We start from the raw sequence: 13,787 nt of genomic DNA, 5'->3' as shown, positions 1-13,787 counted from the left end.
ACGTGACCCTTAGACACAGACCCTGGGATCCTGGGACCCACTGGGTCCCCTCTTACTGGGCACCCAAGATCCCTTCACATACTTCTCTGGGCCTCAGTGACCCTTTGTGGGACAGGAGCTCTCAGACAGGGCCAAAAGGCACCAGAAAGTGGGCTTCTCACCATTGCCTGGCCTAGGCTCAAGTGTGGTATGAGGGGGAAGGAACCCAGGTCCCAGAGCCCAGCAGACAGGGGTCCCATTTGTGCTGTTGCTGTGGGCTGATTGTGTGACAATGGACAAAGTACTTAAATTTGAATCTCTGTGTTTTCCTTTCTTCTCTTGGAAGAATCACAGTGAGGGTCAAGGAGATTGCAGGGTCCTCCTTTGCTTTTCAGAGGCATATGCTTGTGAGAATGTGAGGGATGCAGCTTCGGGTATGGACATGCAGGATTTGGGCCCACAAACTGCTGTGTAACAACCCCCAAACCCCAGGCAGCATAGTGCTGACCCTCCCCCCAACTCACAGCCACACTAGAGAAGCACATTGTGTTTCTTAGTTTATCTACCATATTCTCCTTTATTCATCTTTCTGGATCTTGTTCTCCTGCTCCTCCTCTGTCCTGGCCACCCAGCGCCAAACGCTCTTTTCCTGGGTCCTGAGTCCTCCCTCCCTACCCCTCTGGGCAGAGCCTGGGTCTGGGAAAGGGAGATCCCTGGCTCCCAGGGGGGTTTTCTCCCAATGCCCCTGGAACCACCCTCCTTCAGGACTGACATAGCTCCACTCCTGCCCCAACCTCCCCAGCCTGGGCTGGAGAATGTGCAGACTGCTCTCTTTCTGGAGTTTCTTGGAGAGAGGAAGTGGGAAGAAGATCGCCCTTCCTCCATCAGAACGCGGCGGGGGTCGGGGTGGGGGCGGTTAGAGGGGCTCTCAATAAGGAATAACTCTCTTTCTAGAGATCCTGAGAAGCAGGGTAAGCATAAAGAGTAGGCCGGACATGCGTGGGTACTGAGCTGGGACTCCCGGGCTGGGAGGCAGGGAATAAGGCTTTTAGGCCAGTAGTCCTAAGCGGGCATCATAACAATTCCAGGGTAGGAAGAAGGCCCCTACGTTCTGAGGCGTAGACATCCGGGACTGCAGTGCAGCTCCGCTCAGCCTTGGTCTGCAAGTTTGGCGGCCTCGAGTTCAAGCCGGCGGCACAGCTCCAGGCGGCCCCGCATGCACGACTGAGTCCCGAGGCAGCCCCAGTGGGTGGCTTTGGTGGAAGGCCGTGCGTCCAGAGCCCGCAGCAGGCGCGGCAGGTCGCGCAGGAGGCGGTAGCGCGGCAGGGCGCGCAGCGACGGGGGGATGTCGCCCTTGGCGCAGAGGCGACTGAAGTAGGCCAGCAGCAGCAGCGGGCGCGGGGCAGCGCGGAGCAGGGCGCGCGCGGGTACGGAGCAGGGGTCGGGGCCGCGGGCCGAGCTGGGGCCGGAGCCGCTCCACAGCAGCAGTACCGTGCCCCGCTCCCGCGCCACGCGCTCCCGCGCCGCCCAGAGCCACGGCAGCGGGCCCACGCGCGCCACGCGCGTCCCCTCCCACAGGTCCACGATCACGTCTTGCCCGCCGCCCAGCGCGGCCCGCAGCAGTTCAGCCAGCGCTCCCACCAGGCGCCGCTGCGCCTCTGAGTCCGCCGCGTGTAGGAGCAGCACCGGCCGCGCTCGGCCCCGGCCTGGGCACGGGAGCAACATATGAACAGGGTAGGGGACTAAGTGACAGCCCAGCCCTCTCTTTCTCGGCTCTGTGCTACACCTTAGGGTGCCGTCCCCGCCTCCCGCCCGCCCCATATCTGCACTGGTCTTTAGGCCCTACCTACAGGGTGCCTGTGGGCTAATAAGGGAGCCTCTTCCAGAGCAAGGGCCAGGGCGCCAGCCTTGACAAGTGCGGTGCAGTGCAGGCTGGATTTCCGCCCCATTAGCCCCTCACCCAGAACGTTGGTACAGTGACAACGAGCACTGAGGGTCTTTAGCACTGCCTTAACCATTCCTGCCCACTAGGGGGCGTGAGGCTCACCCCCTTAGGTAGCAGAGACTGGGTGCAGTTGCAGAGAACTTAGGCAGGGGAAGGGAAGGGGGCAACTAACCTAGGAGCTGGGCAGGTCTGAATACCCAGGTTACCCCCAGTGACCTTACCTGACAATGGGTGCCAGCAGGTGAGGACCAGAACAACGCCCAGAAGGGTGGTGAGGACCAGCAGTGCCAGGATCAAAAGCCCAAGGTGTCTATGAGAGACTGAGCCAAGCAGGGTGAGGCCAAACCCAGCTCCTCAGTGCCCAAGCTCCCTCTTACCTCCCTCCAGCCCAAGAACTCACCATCCGGACATAAGAGGTGCTTCCTGGCGAACTGGACATCTGACCTCCACACCTGAGAGTACAGACCCCCCACCTCTGTGAGCCAGGGCATCCCCTCATCCCAAGGGGAGTTGAATGAAGCATGGGAGTGAAGAAGGGGAGTCACCATTGGCTAGGGAGTTCCTCCAACTCAGGATTTGTTCTGGTCCAGCTCCCGGCCTGGCACAGGTCAAGGGTGGCAAACTCAAGTGTGACAGGAGCCAAACTCAAAAAGTAAACTCATGAAGTTGGCCAGGGCTGCTGTGAGGACCTGGAGAACACAGCCTCTGGCTGATACAATCAGACACCACTGAGCTCCGGGCCATTGTTACCATGTCAAAATGTAGACACAGAGCACTAGGTTTTCTGATTTTTCAAGAGAAGCCAGAAAGCCAGCTTTTTAAAAAGTATATGTAAATGGTGGCAACTAATTCCAATTTTAAACATTGTGCTGGCTGAAGAAAAAAATAAAAGAAAGAGAGAGAGAAAGAAATAAAACACTGCTGGCCAAACCAAACATTTTTGCAGACTGGATTTTCTGGGTGTGCCACCTGTGGAGTAGATGGCAGGGGAATGTATGCAGAGTGAAGGTAGGATTCCTTACCAGGACACAGCCCCCTGGCCTCAGGAAAGGAATGAAGAGGTCTAATGTCACTGGGCTTGAGCCCTGGGTCTGTAGGAACAAAGAACAGAATGACTGTCCTCACGTAGGCAAAGCTGGCTCTGTCCAGCCTCTGAGTCTTTGCACATGCTGTTGTTTCTGTCCCCCCACTGCCCTCAAGGCTTAAGGCCGAGAGCCACCTCTGACAAAACTTCCCAACCACTCCAGCCCTCACTGATCTTTCCCAGATCTCTACTCCTGTTGCAGTTAGGCGCTCATCAACAAACACACTGAGCGCCTACTCTGTGCCAAGCCCTGAGGAAAGAAGATGGGCACAGACTGTCTGTCTTCCAGCAGCTCACAAACCAGGGAGACTAATTGTGCGCTGCTTCCCTTCACTCTCCTCCACTCTCTAGTCCACTAGAAAGAATGTAAATTGTGGAGTCAGGAGACCTAGGTTCAGACTTAACTATTGCCTTTGTAGTTCCTACCTGTGTGATCTTTGCATGGAGACAGGTTACCTCTCCTCCCTGAGTCTCAGTTTCTTCCTTTGTAGATGGAGGACAATCATTTTTATTTTACTGTTATTGAGAACATCAAATGGGAATAGGCATGTGAACACCCTTTATAATAAACTGTAGAGTATATTCATTTTGTAGTAGCTATTATTTGACTGTGAACTCCTTAAAGGCAGAGACTTTGTTATATACTTTTCTTGTATCTCCCAGGGCCTAATACAGGGTGGGCACAGAGTAGGCACTCCATATATGCATGCTGAATTGCACAGAACTGATTTCCATCTGTTTACAGGGAGGATGTGACTCCACCCTGTGTTCTTTTTTGGGGGATAGAGGGTGGGCAGCTGGCCGGTACAGGGATTGAACTGTGGACCTTGGTGTTGTCAGTACCACACTCTAACCAACTGAGCCAATCAGCCAGCCCACCCACCCTGTGTTCTGGGTGCTGGTTAGGGAGTTGACTATAGTCTCCATCCTTAGAGAACACGCTTGACCCTCTACGCCCTACCCTGCATCTGTCTCAGACCCGATTCTCCAGCCAGCTTGTGAGTAGGTGCTGATATAGTGGCTCTCAGCTCACCAAAATGAATTTAGGTCTCAATTTTAGGTTATCCCACATGACTTCGTCTTAACCCTTAAGCATGACTTGGTCTTAAATCTTAAGTGTTTGCTACCACCTGTCTGCTTGGGAGCCCTCACAGGATGCAAAACAAATAAGCAAGCTGCAAGTGAGCATTTAGCAAAGAACTAGAAAGAGCTTAGTCATGCTTAGTCAGCTTGGAGCTGCGTTTGATTGTGGTTTTTATATCAGTTACATGGAAGAGAGTCTGCTAATCAAACTGTTCTTAGTGCACAAAATAGAGTTAAATCTGTCAGTAGTTTACAGTATTGAGCAAAGAGTACTTCAGCTTCCAGGGGCTCTGCCTCCTGAGATAGAGAACTTCTGCACAGCTGCCTTGTGGAGGCAGGAAAGTAGTAGTAGAGAAGAGCTGGGTTCAAGGGTAGGCATTGATATAAAATGTGGCAGGAGTTTGGGTAAGCTAGAGAACAGCTGAATCGGGGAGGGCCAGTCCCTCCCTCTTTTATCCCTGTGAGTTTAGAAACTGGAATGATTAGAAACTGCTCCATCAAGAACCCTACTAACTGACAGAGGAGCCAATTGAACAAAGGCTGATCAAGTAAATAAGTTAGCCAGATGATAGAAGTCAGGGATTTGCCTGCCTCCACCTGCCCAGGATCTGTCTCAATGAGGTGATAAAGAGATTGGGGCTATACTGTGAGCAATAGGACCTAATGGGGGCCAAACCTTGGCTAGGCCATACCTGGCTGACACTGTACACGGGGGCCACCAAGGTGTCCTGCGTCAAGCCTGGATGGCTCCAGGCAGCACTGAAGGTGGCATGTATCCTGGAGGAGAAGTGAAGGATCAGCTGCTGGGCCTGGGTATCCATGCTCACGTTCCAGGATGTGAGAGATTCTGTTTGTGGGAGGTGATAGGAACTGGGCTGCAGTTGACAGGGAAGTCAGGGCTGGGCTGGAGTTTGACTTAGTCACTGTGGGTAAGGGTGAAATAGGGGGAGTCCCAGCAAAGGTCACTTATTGGCTCACCAGTCTGGCGTGGGCATTCAACATGGCTACTGTTTCTAAAAGAGAACTGAGAAATACAGGAATGGCAAGTCAGCAAGCTCCAGGCACAATCTACTAATCCCTACCGTCCACTCTCACCCATGGTTGTACCTTGAAGCACAGCTGGGGGTGCAAGTCCACCTTCTCCAAAACATACCACTGTGGAGGAGAGGGGAGTTAGTCAGGGAGAAGGTTCCTGGGCCCCAGACCTGCCCAACCCAGTCCTGGGGGAGCTTGTCCTCACCCCCTCTGACTCTCGAGCTGTGGCATTGGGGAGGTCTTCACAGAGGGTGTGCCTGTCCTGCCTCTGGCAGAGGGAGGCCTCCAGCTTCAGGGGACAGCGGAGTGTCGGGACCATGACCATCTGATCGTGCTGGCTGTAGTCAGCAAAGTGCACTGACTTCCAGAAGTCTGAGCCATCTGGGCAGGCAGCAGGGTCAGTGGGTGAGGCCTCAGCCCTGCTTTGGCCCCACCTTGTCACCCCCATCCCCAGGGAATCAGGAGATGACACTTGTGAAAGTACCCAGCATGGTTCCTGGCCTGAATATGTATGCAATAAATGAGCATCCCTTCTCCAGTCCTGTTTTTATTACCTCTTTGTTCTCCCTTTCCTGGGCCTCCATTCTGACCAGCTCCTTCCCCAAACTCAAAATCTTCATATCTTTGCTTAGGCTCCTCTCAGAACCAGGCATGCCTTCCTCTCCCATCTTTCCTTTCTAAATCCTGCCTATTTTCCTTTTCTTTCTTTCTTTCTTTCTTTCTTTCTTTCTTTCTTTCTTTCTTTTTTTTTTTGGTGGCTGGCTGTTATAGGGATCCAAACCTGTGACCTTGGTGTTATAAGGCTACACTCTGACCAACTGAGCTAATTGGCCAGCCCCTATTTTCCGAGCCCAGCTCATGTGCCACTGCCTCTAAGAAACCGTATCTGCTCACAACAGCCTTCATGGGCTTCTTCCTTTCTTGAGTCCATGCCCTACAGCCTAGTCCTTAACTATAACTCTGCCCTGTACTGCAGGCTGCTTTATGCTATTCACCTCTTGTGTCTGAGTGTTCTATCTCTCCTTGAGCACAACAATGTGTGTACAGCACTTTAGACACCACAGACCACTTTCACATGTAATATTTAATTCAAGCCTCACAAACAGTTTGAAGGCAGGGCAGGTATCATGATTTTACAGATGAGGAGAGTGAGGCTCAGAGAAGAGTCAGTGGCAGAGCCAGGATGTGGACCCAGGTCTTCTGGCCCATCTTCTTAGGATGCCACCTGCTGGGTCTCATATTTCTTTTCTTTTTTTTTTTTTTTAAAAAAAAGATGACCGGTAAGGGGATCTTAACCCTTGACTTGGTGTTGTCAGCACCAGGCTCTCCCAAGTGAGCTAACCGGCCATCCCTATATAGGATCCGAACCCGTGCAACAGGCTCTCCCAAGTGAGCTAACCGGCCATCCCTATATAGGATCCGAACCCGTGGCCTTGGTGTTATCAGCACCACACTCTCCCAAGTGAGCCACGGGCCGGCCCTTGGGTCTCATATTTCTGAACCTCTCACAATGCTACAATGCTCAGAACTCTCTGATTTATTGGCAGGCTGACTGGCAGATGTGACAGCCTTCTCGCCCCAACCCCTGACTCCAGGGAAAGTGTATGCTTACCTTCTGGGGGCTTCCTCCAATACAGGTGTGAAGTGTGTGTGTATGTGTGTAAGAAAGAGACAGAGACACAAATGGAGGATGTGTGTGCAATGCACGAGAGTGCATATAAACAGCACTCACAGGCTTCAGGCCAGCTCTGGAACGGACACTTTTTGTGCCTTATGGTGTCCTCTTGCAGGTAGGATGCCTGGGGGGACAGGGAAGCAGGTGAGGAGGGTCAGAGGAATGGCTTTTCCTATGTCACTCAGACCTAAAACTCATTCTGGCTTCATAGTACTGTGATGCATGCTGCCAGAGCTGACAGGGCACTGGGGAGGGGAGCAATGAGAGGTGGGGGCACAGGTGGGGAGGAACTCCAAAGTGCAGGAGAGAGCGCAGCAAGTGAGAGGCTGCCTCCTCTTCTCTCTGGAGAGAACTATCCTCAGGAAGAGGGAAATCAGGAGGTTAACAGTGTCAACCTCAGTCTTCCCTGGCCTCTGCTCTCAGCCATTCCCAAGACACCCAGTGCTGTGTTGGCTCCTCACTCTGGACTGCCCAGATGCCCAACTGCTGTACACTCTGGCAATTGCTTGTTGCTCCAGGTCTCTGCTCACACCCTCCCTTTGGTCGCCCAGGTGACAGGGCCCCTGCATTTTCTGTCTAGTCCAAAGAAGATTTTCTGGGGCCGGCCTGTGGCTCACTTGGGAGAGTGTGGTGCTGAGAACACCAAGGCCATGGGTTCAGATCCCTATATAGCGAGGGCCGGTTAGCTCACTTGGGAAAGCGTGGTGCTGACAACACCAAGTCAAGGGTTAAGATCCCCTTACTGGTCATCTTTAAAAAAATAAAAATAAAAATAAAAACAAAGAAGATTTTCTGCTAGGCATCTCAGTCTTGCAAGGAGAGGAGGCAGACTGTCACGGAGGGCTAGAGAGGACATTTGTGAGCATATGGAACCTTGCAGTGGCCACACACCCATGCCTTGCCCCCCCAGACCACACAGTGATGGTGGCTGTCTTTTCTGACTGTGGGCTGAGGCCGGGTCTGGGCCAGGGAAAGCTGGGTTTGGGTGGGGCTGAGGTTGAAATCATCCTAAGAAAGTCCTGTGTTCAGCAGGACCCTTCCACCTCTGACCCAGTGCGTGGCTCACAGGCAAGCTGGCACCAGTCTTCCCAAGCATCTTGGTAACACCCAGTCCTTTTCAAACTGGACTTGCTGGAGATATATCTGACCAACTGCGCTATCTGGGGGACCAAGGAGCAGAGCCATGGACAATGTACCCCTTTTCCTCCACTCACCTCTATGCACAAACAGGGCAGAAGGAATTCATAAGGCAGGTCTGCAGTGTGGCCCCCAGACACGATCTTCTGTTGATGAAGCAGCAAAGGGAGAGAAAAGATGCCTGAGAAAGAGCACCACAGACAAGGCAGGAGGAAGCTGGGACCTTGGCCACCACACCCTAGCTTTTCTTTTATATGAGACATATTTCTTTCACCAAGAAATTTCTTTTCACAGAGTCTCTTCTCTGTAGTCTGACCATTCGCTCTAGGTGCTCTAGGTGTGTGTGTGTCAGGGGTGGGGGGGGCAGAGACAGTGAAAAGAATATGTTTATTGAGCCCTTACTGTATGTCAAGCAGGGTGCTAGGTTCTAGAAGCATTACTCAATTAATTAAATGCTAGCATCATGGTGATTTTGTGAGGTATCATCACTATTTTGTAAATCAAGAAAGCTAAAGGCCTCAGGGGTATAGCATCAGTCTTTGCAAATGGTCCCAACTGTATACAATGGCATCCATGACAACTGGAGGTTGAGGTGGAATGTTAGGGCCTGATCTGGGAGAATGAGAGACCTCTCATTCTCTGAGGGGCAGGAACAAAAGAAGGGAGATGGAAGATGGAAGGGTACTGAGACAGATGTGACCACTTTATTATTTTCTCAGGGGGAATAACCTCTTGGCGAGACTCCTTTTTTTTTTTTTTTTTTAAAGATAACTGGTAAAGGGATCTTAACCCCTGACTTGGTATTGTCAGCACCACGCTCTCCAAGTGAGCTAACCGGCCATCCCTATATAGGCATCCGAACCCGTGGCCGTGGTGTTACCAGCACCACACTTCCCCAACTGAGCCACGGCTGGCCCTTGGGGAAACTTCTAATGCAACCTGAATGGTGGTGAAAAGGCTTAATGCAACCTGAATCATACTGAGGGTCCTCTCACTGGAGGCAAATACCATACCTATTTCTCTGCTCGTCATTCATGGTTGCTCCAGGTGTCTGCCTACCCCTCCCTTTTCTCTCCTCCCAGGTAAGAAGGCCCCTGCCTTTTCAGTCTATTCAAGGAAGTCTTTAGGGCTGGCCCATGGCTCATTGGGAGGCCACGGGTTTAGATCCTATATAGGGATGGCCGGTTAGCTCACCGGCTGAGTGTGGTGCTGACAACACCAAGCCAAGGGTTAAGATCCTCTTACCAGTCATCTTTAAAAAAAAAACAACAAAGAAGTCTTTTTTTTTTTTGGTGGCTGGTTGGTAGGGGGAAACCGAACCCTTGACCTTGGTGTTACAAGGCTGCCCTCTAACCAACTGAGCTAACTGGCCAGCCCAAAGAAGTTTTAATGCTAAGCACCTCACTGTGTGAGGAGATCTTAGACAATCACCTTCCTTTTCTGGGCCTCAGCCTCTCCATTTGTACAATGGGTAAGCCTTTTTTGCTCCAGGACTTTGTGATCTGGCTTTTTACAGGGGGATGACACTCCATACCTGGGCATCGAAGGGACTGCTCAGCTCTTCGCACTCCAGTGCCCACTGGTGACAAAGACGCACACTGACCTCGGGGCCTGGAGGAATGGTCACACGAATAGTCTGTGCCTCAGGCAGCAAATCAAAGGAGAACTTGGGCCCTGGGGAGAAGGGGAATCAGTGGTCTTGTCTCTTGGCCTTAATTCCGGTACCACTACTTAGCCGAACCCATCTCCTGTCATACCCCATGCCTACCTCCATGCGTTTGTGAGCCCAGTCTGGGGAGACTTTCCACTGCCTCTGGATCCAAAGGTTGGGTCCTTTTGGAGCGCCGCCCCTTGTGGGAGATGTCTGGGGAGGGGATGGAAATGTGATGGCCCTTCTGAAATGGGCAACAGCAACCCAGCATCTTCCTCTGTAGGCAGAGAACAAGGTTGGCTTCAGGCCAGGAATCAGGAAAGCTGTCTTCTGTTTCTGACTCTGGAACCTGAGGTATCACAGGCAAGTTGCTCAGCCTCTTTTGGCCTCAGCTTCCCTAACCATGTAATGGACAGAATAGTCTACTTCATCTCTACGCTTTCCATCTCTCTCACAAAGCTGGAGAACAAAATTAGTGGCCAGAAAGAAGAGAGCTGTGAGGCACAGGTAGGGCTAGAACTGGCAAGGAGAGTACCTGAGCAGATGCTGGCATCTTGTGTCTCCTACAGAACTTGAACTTGTAAGACTTTTTGGATTTCTGCACCAGGAGGTGGAACCAGCCCCACTGAAGGCCTGCACAGGGGAGGATACACTTACTATCCAGCCCTCATCGGCCCTCTCCTACCTGGAGATGTGACCCAGTGTTGAACAGTAAGTCATTTTAAATCAAGGAGGATAATGATGTCAAACTTCTTTAGTCCTGAAAATTACAATGCAATTAAAAAAAAAAGGAATAATTTCTTATGTAGTGGAAAAGCTATATATACAAGGATGTTCATTGCAGCATTATTTCTAATAGTGAAAAATTAGAAACTGCCAATTCTTTTTTTTTTTTTTTTTTTGTCGTTTTTTCGTGACCGGCACTCAGCCAGTGAGTGCACCGGTCAGTCCTATATAGGATCCGAACCCGCGGCGGGAGCGTCGCCGCGCTCCTAGTGCAGCACTCTACCAAATGCGCCACGGGCTCGGCCCAGAAACTGCCAATTCTTACACAGTATGGGTATTTAGTACATACCAGACACTGAGCTGGACAATGAAAATATCGAGTTGAATAAGAAAGGAGATCCTACTTTACAAATAGAAAGTAATAACAAACAATAAGATCATAGAACTCAAAAATTTTAATCCCAAGAATTGGTACCAGTTAAAAAGATTAGCACCTTCACAAAATCATACAATTGCCCTCATGAATATCAGTCATGTTGTGTTATTTTAGGATGTTCTAAGTCCTTGTTGAGGTTGAAAACAGTACAAATATCTGTTCTAGTATGACAAGCCTCAGCCTAGGTAGCACCCTTAAAAATGTCCCTAATTCACATCTCCACTGAGAATGGCCCAAAGGGCTGTTTCTCATACCTGAGAGATCTGGCACCAGATGCAGGCACAAACAGCAGGGACAGTGCCAGACCTGAGCATACCAAAGCTTTGTGGAGAGGAGGAGGGCCAACTGGGTGCGGCAAGGAATACAGGTAGAACTTTCTGTGAAAATAGAAAGGAAACCAAATGATAGTATCTAAAGAGGTTCCTCCTACCTCAGACAAGTTGGATTTGTGGCTGAGCTCTGCCACTTACATCCTGGAAGTGTAACCTTGGGTAAGTTATAGGCCCTCTCTAAGTGTCAGATTCCTCATTTATAAAGTGGGGCTGTTGTAAAAATCAAGTAAAATAATGTGTGGAAAAATGCCTTGTAAACTAGAATGTACCATAAAATATGAATAAGCAACATTTATGGGGTGTTTACTGATTTACCCATGTGTCTTATTTAATCCTCCCCACAGGTCAGAGGCAACACTGTCTTCCTCGTACAATCATTTTTACCACACTCCTATGCTCCTCAGAAGCTGAGGGTCAATTGGGTGGTTAAGTACACTGTCTGAGGCCACACATGGAGTCTGTGGCAGAACTGCAATATAAAGCAGGCTTGTCCTAATTACAAACGCTTTACTGTTTCCTTGATACTGTGCTACTTCCCAGGCTGGGAACCAAAAATTGGAATGGAGAGCTCACTAGGGATCTGAAACAAAAAGGGATCTGGGGAAGAGGAGTCAGGTGGGAAATGAGACTCACCAGTGAAACTGTCATCCTGAAGGCACAGGGCCCAGTAGAGAAAAGAAGAGAGAGAAGTGTTATTAGTAGGGACTCCCATAAGGAGCATTCTTCCTGGGGTCTTGGCCTCAAATCACCTAATTCTCAGACCCATAGCTAACAGCCATCTACTCTGGCTCTTTTCTTCTCAGTTCCACCCTGCTGAGGCCCTTAGCACACCAGGTCCCATGCTACCCCTTTGAGACTATGTAGAGGACACACTGAGGCTGCCACCAAAACACAGGAACTGGGGAGGTAGGAAAGGGCAGGTAGGGGAGTAGGGAGCATTACACCTGTGCCAAGCAGGTGTCCCCCCCAGCAGAGGCACCTTACCATGTGGGAGGCCAGCAGACAGCAAGTTCTCCAGCAGAACAGGGAGGGGCCGCCAATCCCAGCGGAGGCAGAGAGACCGAGGAACAGCATGAGAGGCAGGGGCAGGGCTGCTGGTCTGGGGCTCCCCATAGGTTTCTGTGGGATCAGGGCACCCAGAACATGCCTGCACAGCCTGAAGGCGGGCGGCAGGGCCTTGCCTTGTAGCAGCAGGGAACACAGTACCAGCAGAAGCCCTCGCCTCAGCCTACCCTGACCCCGCCCTGCCCCAAAGCTCCTCCTTGATCCTAACCAGCCGGCCAGGCCACATTCCTTTCCCTCCAAGCAGAGGGACTGAGGGACGCTTGTCCCCTAGGAAACCCTACTGACACCCCCCCACCCCCTCAAGACAAGGGGCTCCTGCTGTGGCAGAGAAATAACAGGAAAGGGGCCAGTACAAGGTTGGGAGGTGCACCCATTTCTTAACCCCTCCTACTCCTGAAACACCCTGCAGATCCGACCCGCCCATGAACACACTTGAACTTGGGTCTCCAGTAAACACGTGCTTCATCCCTCACTTAGAGAATTAACAGAAATACTAAGCACTACTGGGCTGGCTGGTTAGCTCGGTTGGTTAGAGCATAGGGCTGATAACACCAAGGTCCAGGGTTTAAATAAAAAGTGCTAAAAAAAAACCCAAAAACAAAAACAAAAACCCAGGAATAAAGTACTGCTTCACACTAGGTCCTGGGTCCTGGAGACAGAGGTGACTTAGGTACCATTTAGGGTTAGGGGTTGAGGGAAAGGCACTACAGAACACACATAAACCTCACATGGTCCCGTTTGTACCCTGGCTCCCGACCTGGCTGACTCTCAGGAGAAAGCCCAGCTTTTTCCCTCTACCCATTAGCAAGAGTTCCAGCACTTCTGGGCAAAGGGCTCTATGCCAAAGGGGCCTCCAGTTTCAAGGACCCACTAATCAGTACACCCTGATCAGGAAGCCCCAGAGCTTACAGTCGAGCCCTGGAGCAGAGGGAGCGAGCCCCACGCACTGACCTGGTTTCCTGTGGTTTCCGGTGCTGGAGAAAGGCTGACGAGGCTCCAGTCTTTGTGGAAACCTCCCCATCATCCCACAGCTTCCTCCCCCTCATGGAGCATTTAAGCTGCTTCAGCTCTCACCTTGGTGACACACACAGTGGAAAGAAAGTTTGGGGCACACCTACCAGGTCAAAGCATCTTGAGATTGTTATTGTCCCTCTGCAGCTCAATCTGTACCACCTTTCAGTAGCCTGATCACAGCCTTCTTTTGGCCAATTCAATTCCTAAGTCTTGAGGTCCACTGTTTGAAGACCCCATCCTACCCATTATCCTAAAAATACTCTTTAGCTTTTGAGTTCATTAAAAGATAAAGACCAGAGCTGGCTGGTTAACTCAGTCGGTTAAAGTGCAGCTTTACAACACCAAAGTTGCAGGTTGGATCCCAGTACAGGCCAACCGCCAAAAAATCCTTTATTTGTTGTTTCTCCAGTGCCTTGCAGTGGATGTCATGAAATAGGTGCTCTGTAATTGAATAAATGCAAATTATTATACATTGCATCTAAGTAGGATATCTGTTTCACATTTCACAGAGCACTTTCATATTTGATCCTAAGCACCTTGTGAAAAAGGTGAGAATTATTGTTTTCATTTCATAAAGAGAGAGATAAGGAAGCAAAGGGAAAAAGTGATTTGGTCAAGGTCAAAG

General features: G+C 50.9%; 1 protein-coding gene across 1 annotated transcript; it reads right to left on the bottom strand.

Moving 5' to 3' along the window:
* Window positions 1-550: 550 nt before the first annotated feature.
* On the bottom strand, window positions 551-12,196 carry IL17RE (interleukin 17 receptor E). The gene is made up of 15 exons (XM_063114834.1): window positions 12,068-12,196; window positions 11,713-11,732; window positions 11,006-11,124; window positions 10,125-10,222; window positions 9,707-9,866; window positions 9,473-9,612; window positions 8,016-8,084; window positions 6,859-6,925; window positions 5,332-5,507; window positions 5,199-5,246; window positions 5,070-5,115; window positions 4,784-4,938; window positions 2,947-3,015; window positions 2,325-2,376; window positions 551-1,721 (listed from the first exon to the last, which is right to left on the bottom strand). The coding sequence occupies exons 1-15, from the start codon at window positions 12,194-12,196 to the stop codon at window positions 1,129-1,131; spliced, it is 1,941 nt and encodes a 646-aa protein (XP_062970904.1). The 3' UTR covers window positions 551-1,128.
* Window positions 12,197-13,787: the final 1,591 nt, after the last annotated feature.

The sequence above is a fragment of the Cynocephalus volans genome, chromosome 11, assembly GCF_027409185.1.
Source record: "Cynocephalus volans isolate mCynVol1 chromosome 11, mCynVol1.pri, whole genome shotgun sequence".
NCBI lineage: Eukaryota > Metazoa > Chordata > Mammalia > Dermoptera > Cynocephalidae > Cynocephalus > Cynocephalus volans.
Note: the sequence above shows the minus strand (reverse complement) of the source record. Positions and strands in the feature narration are given on the sequence as shown.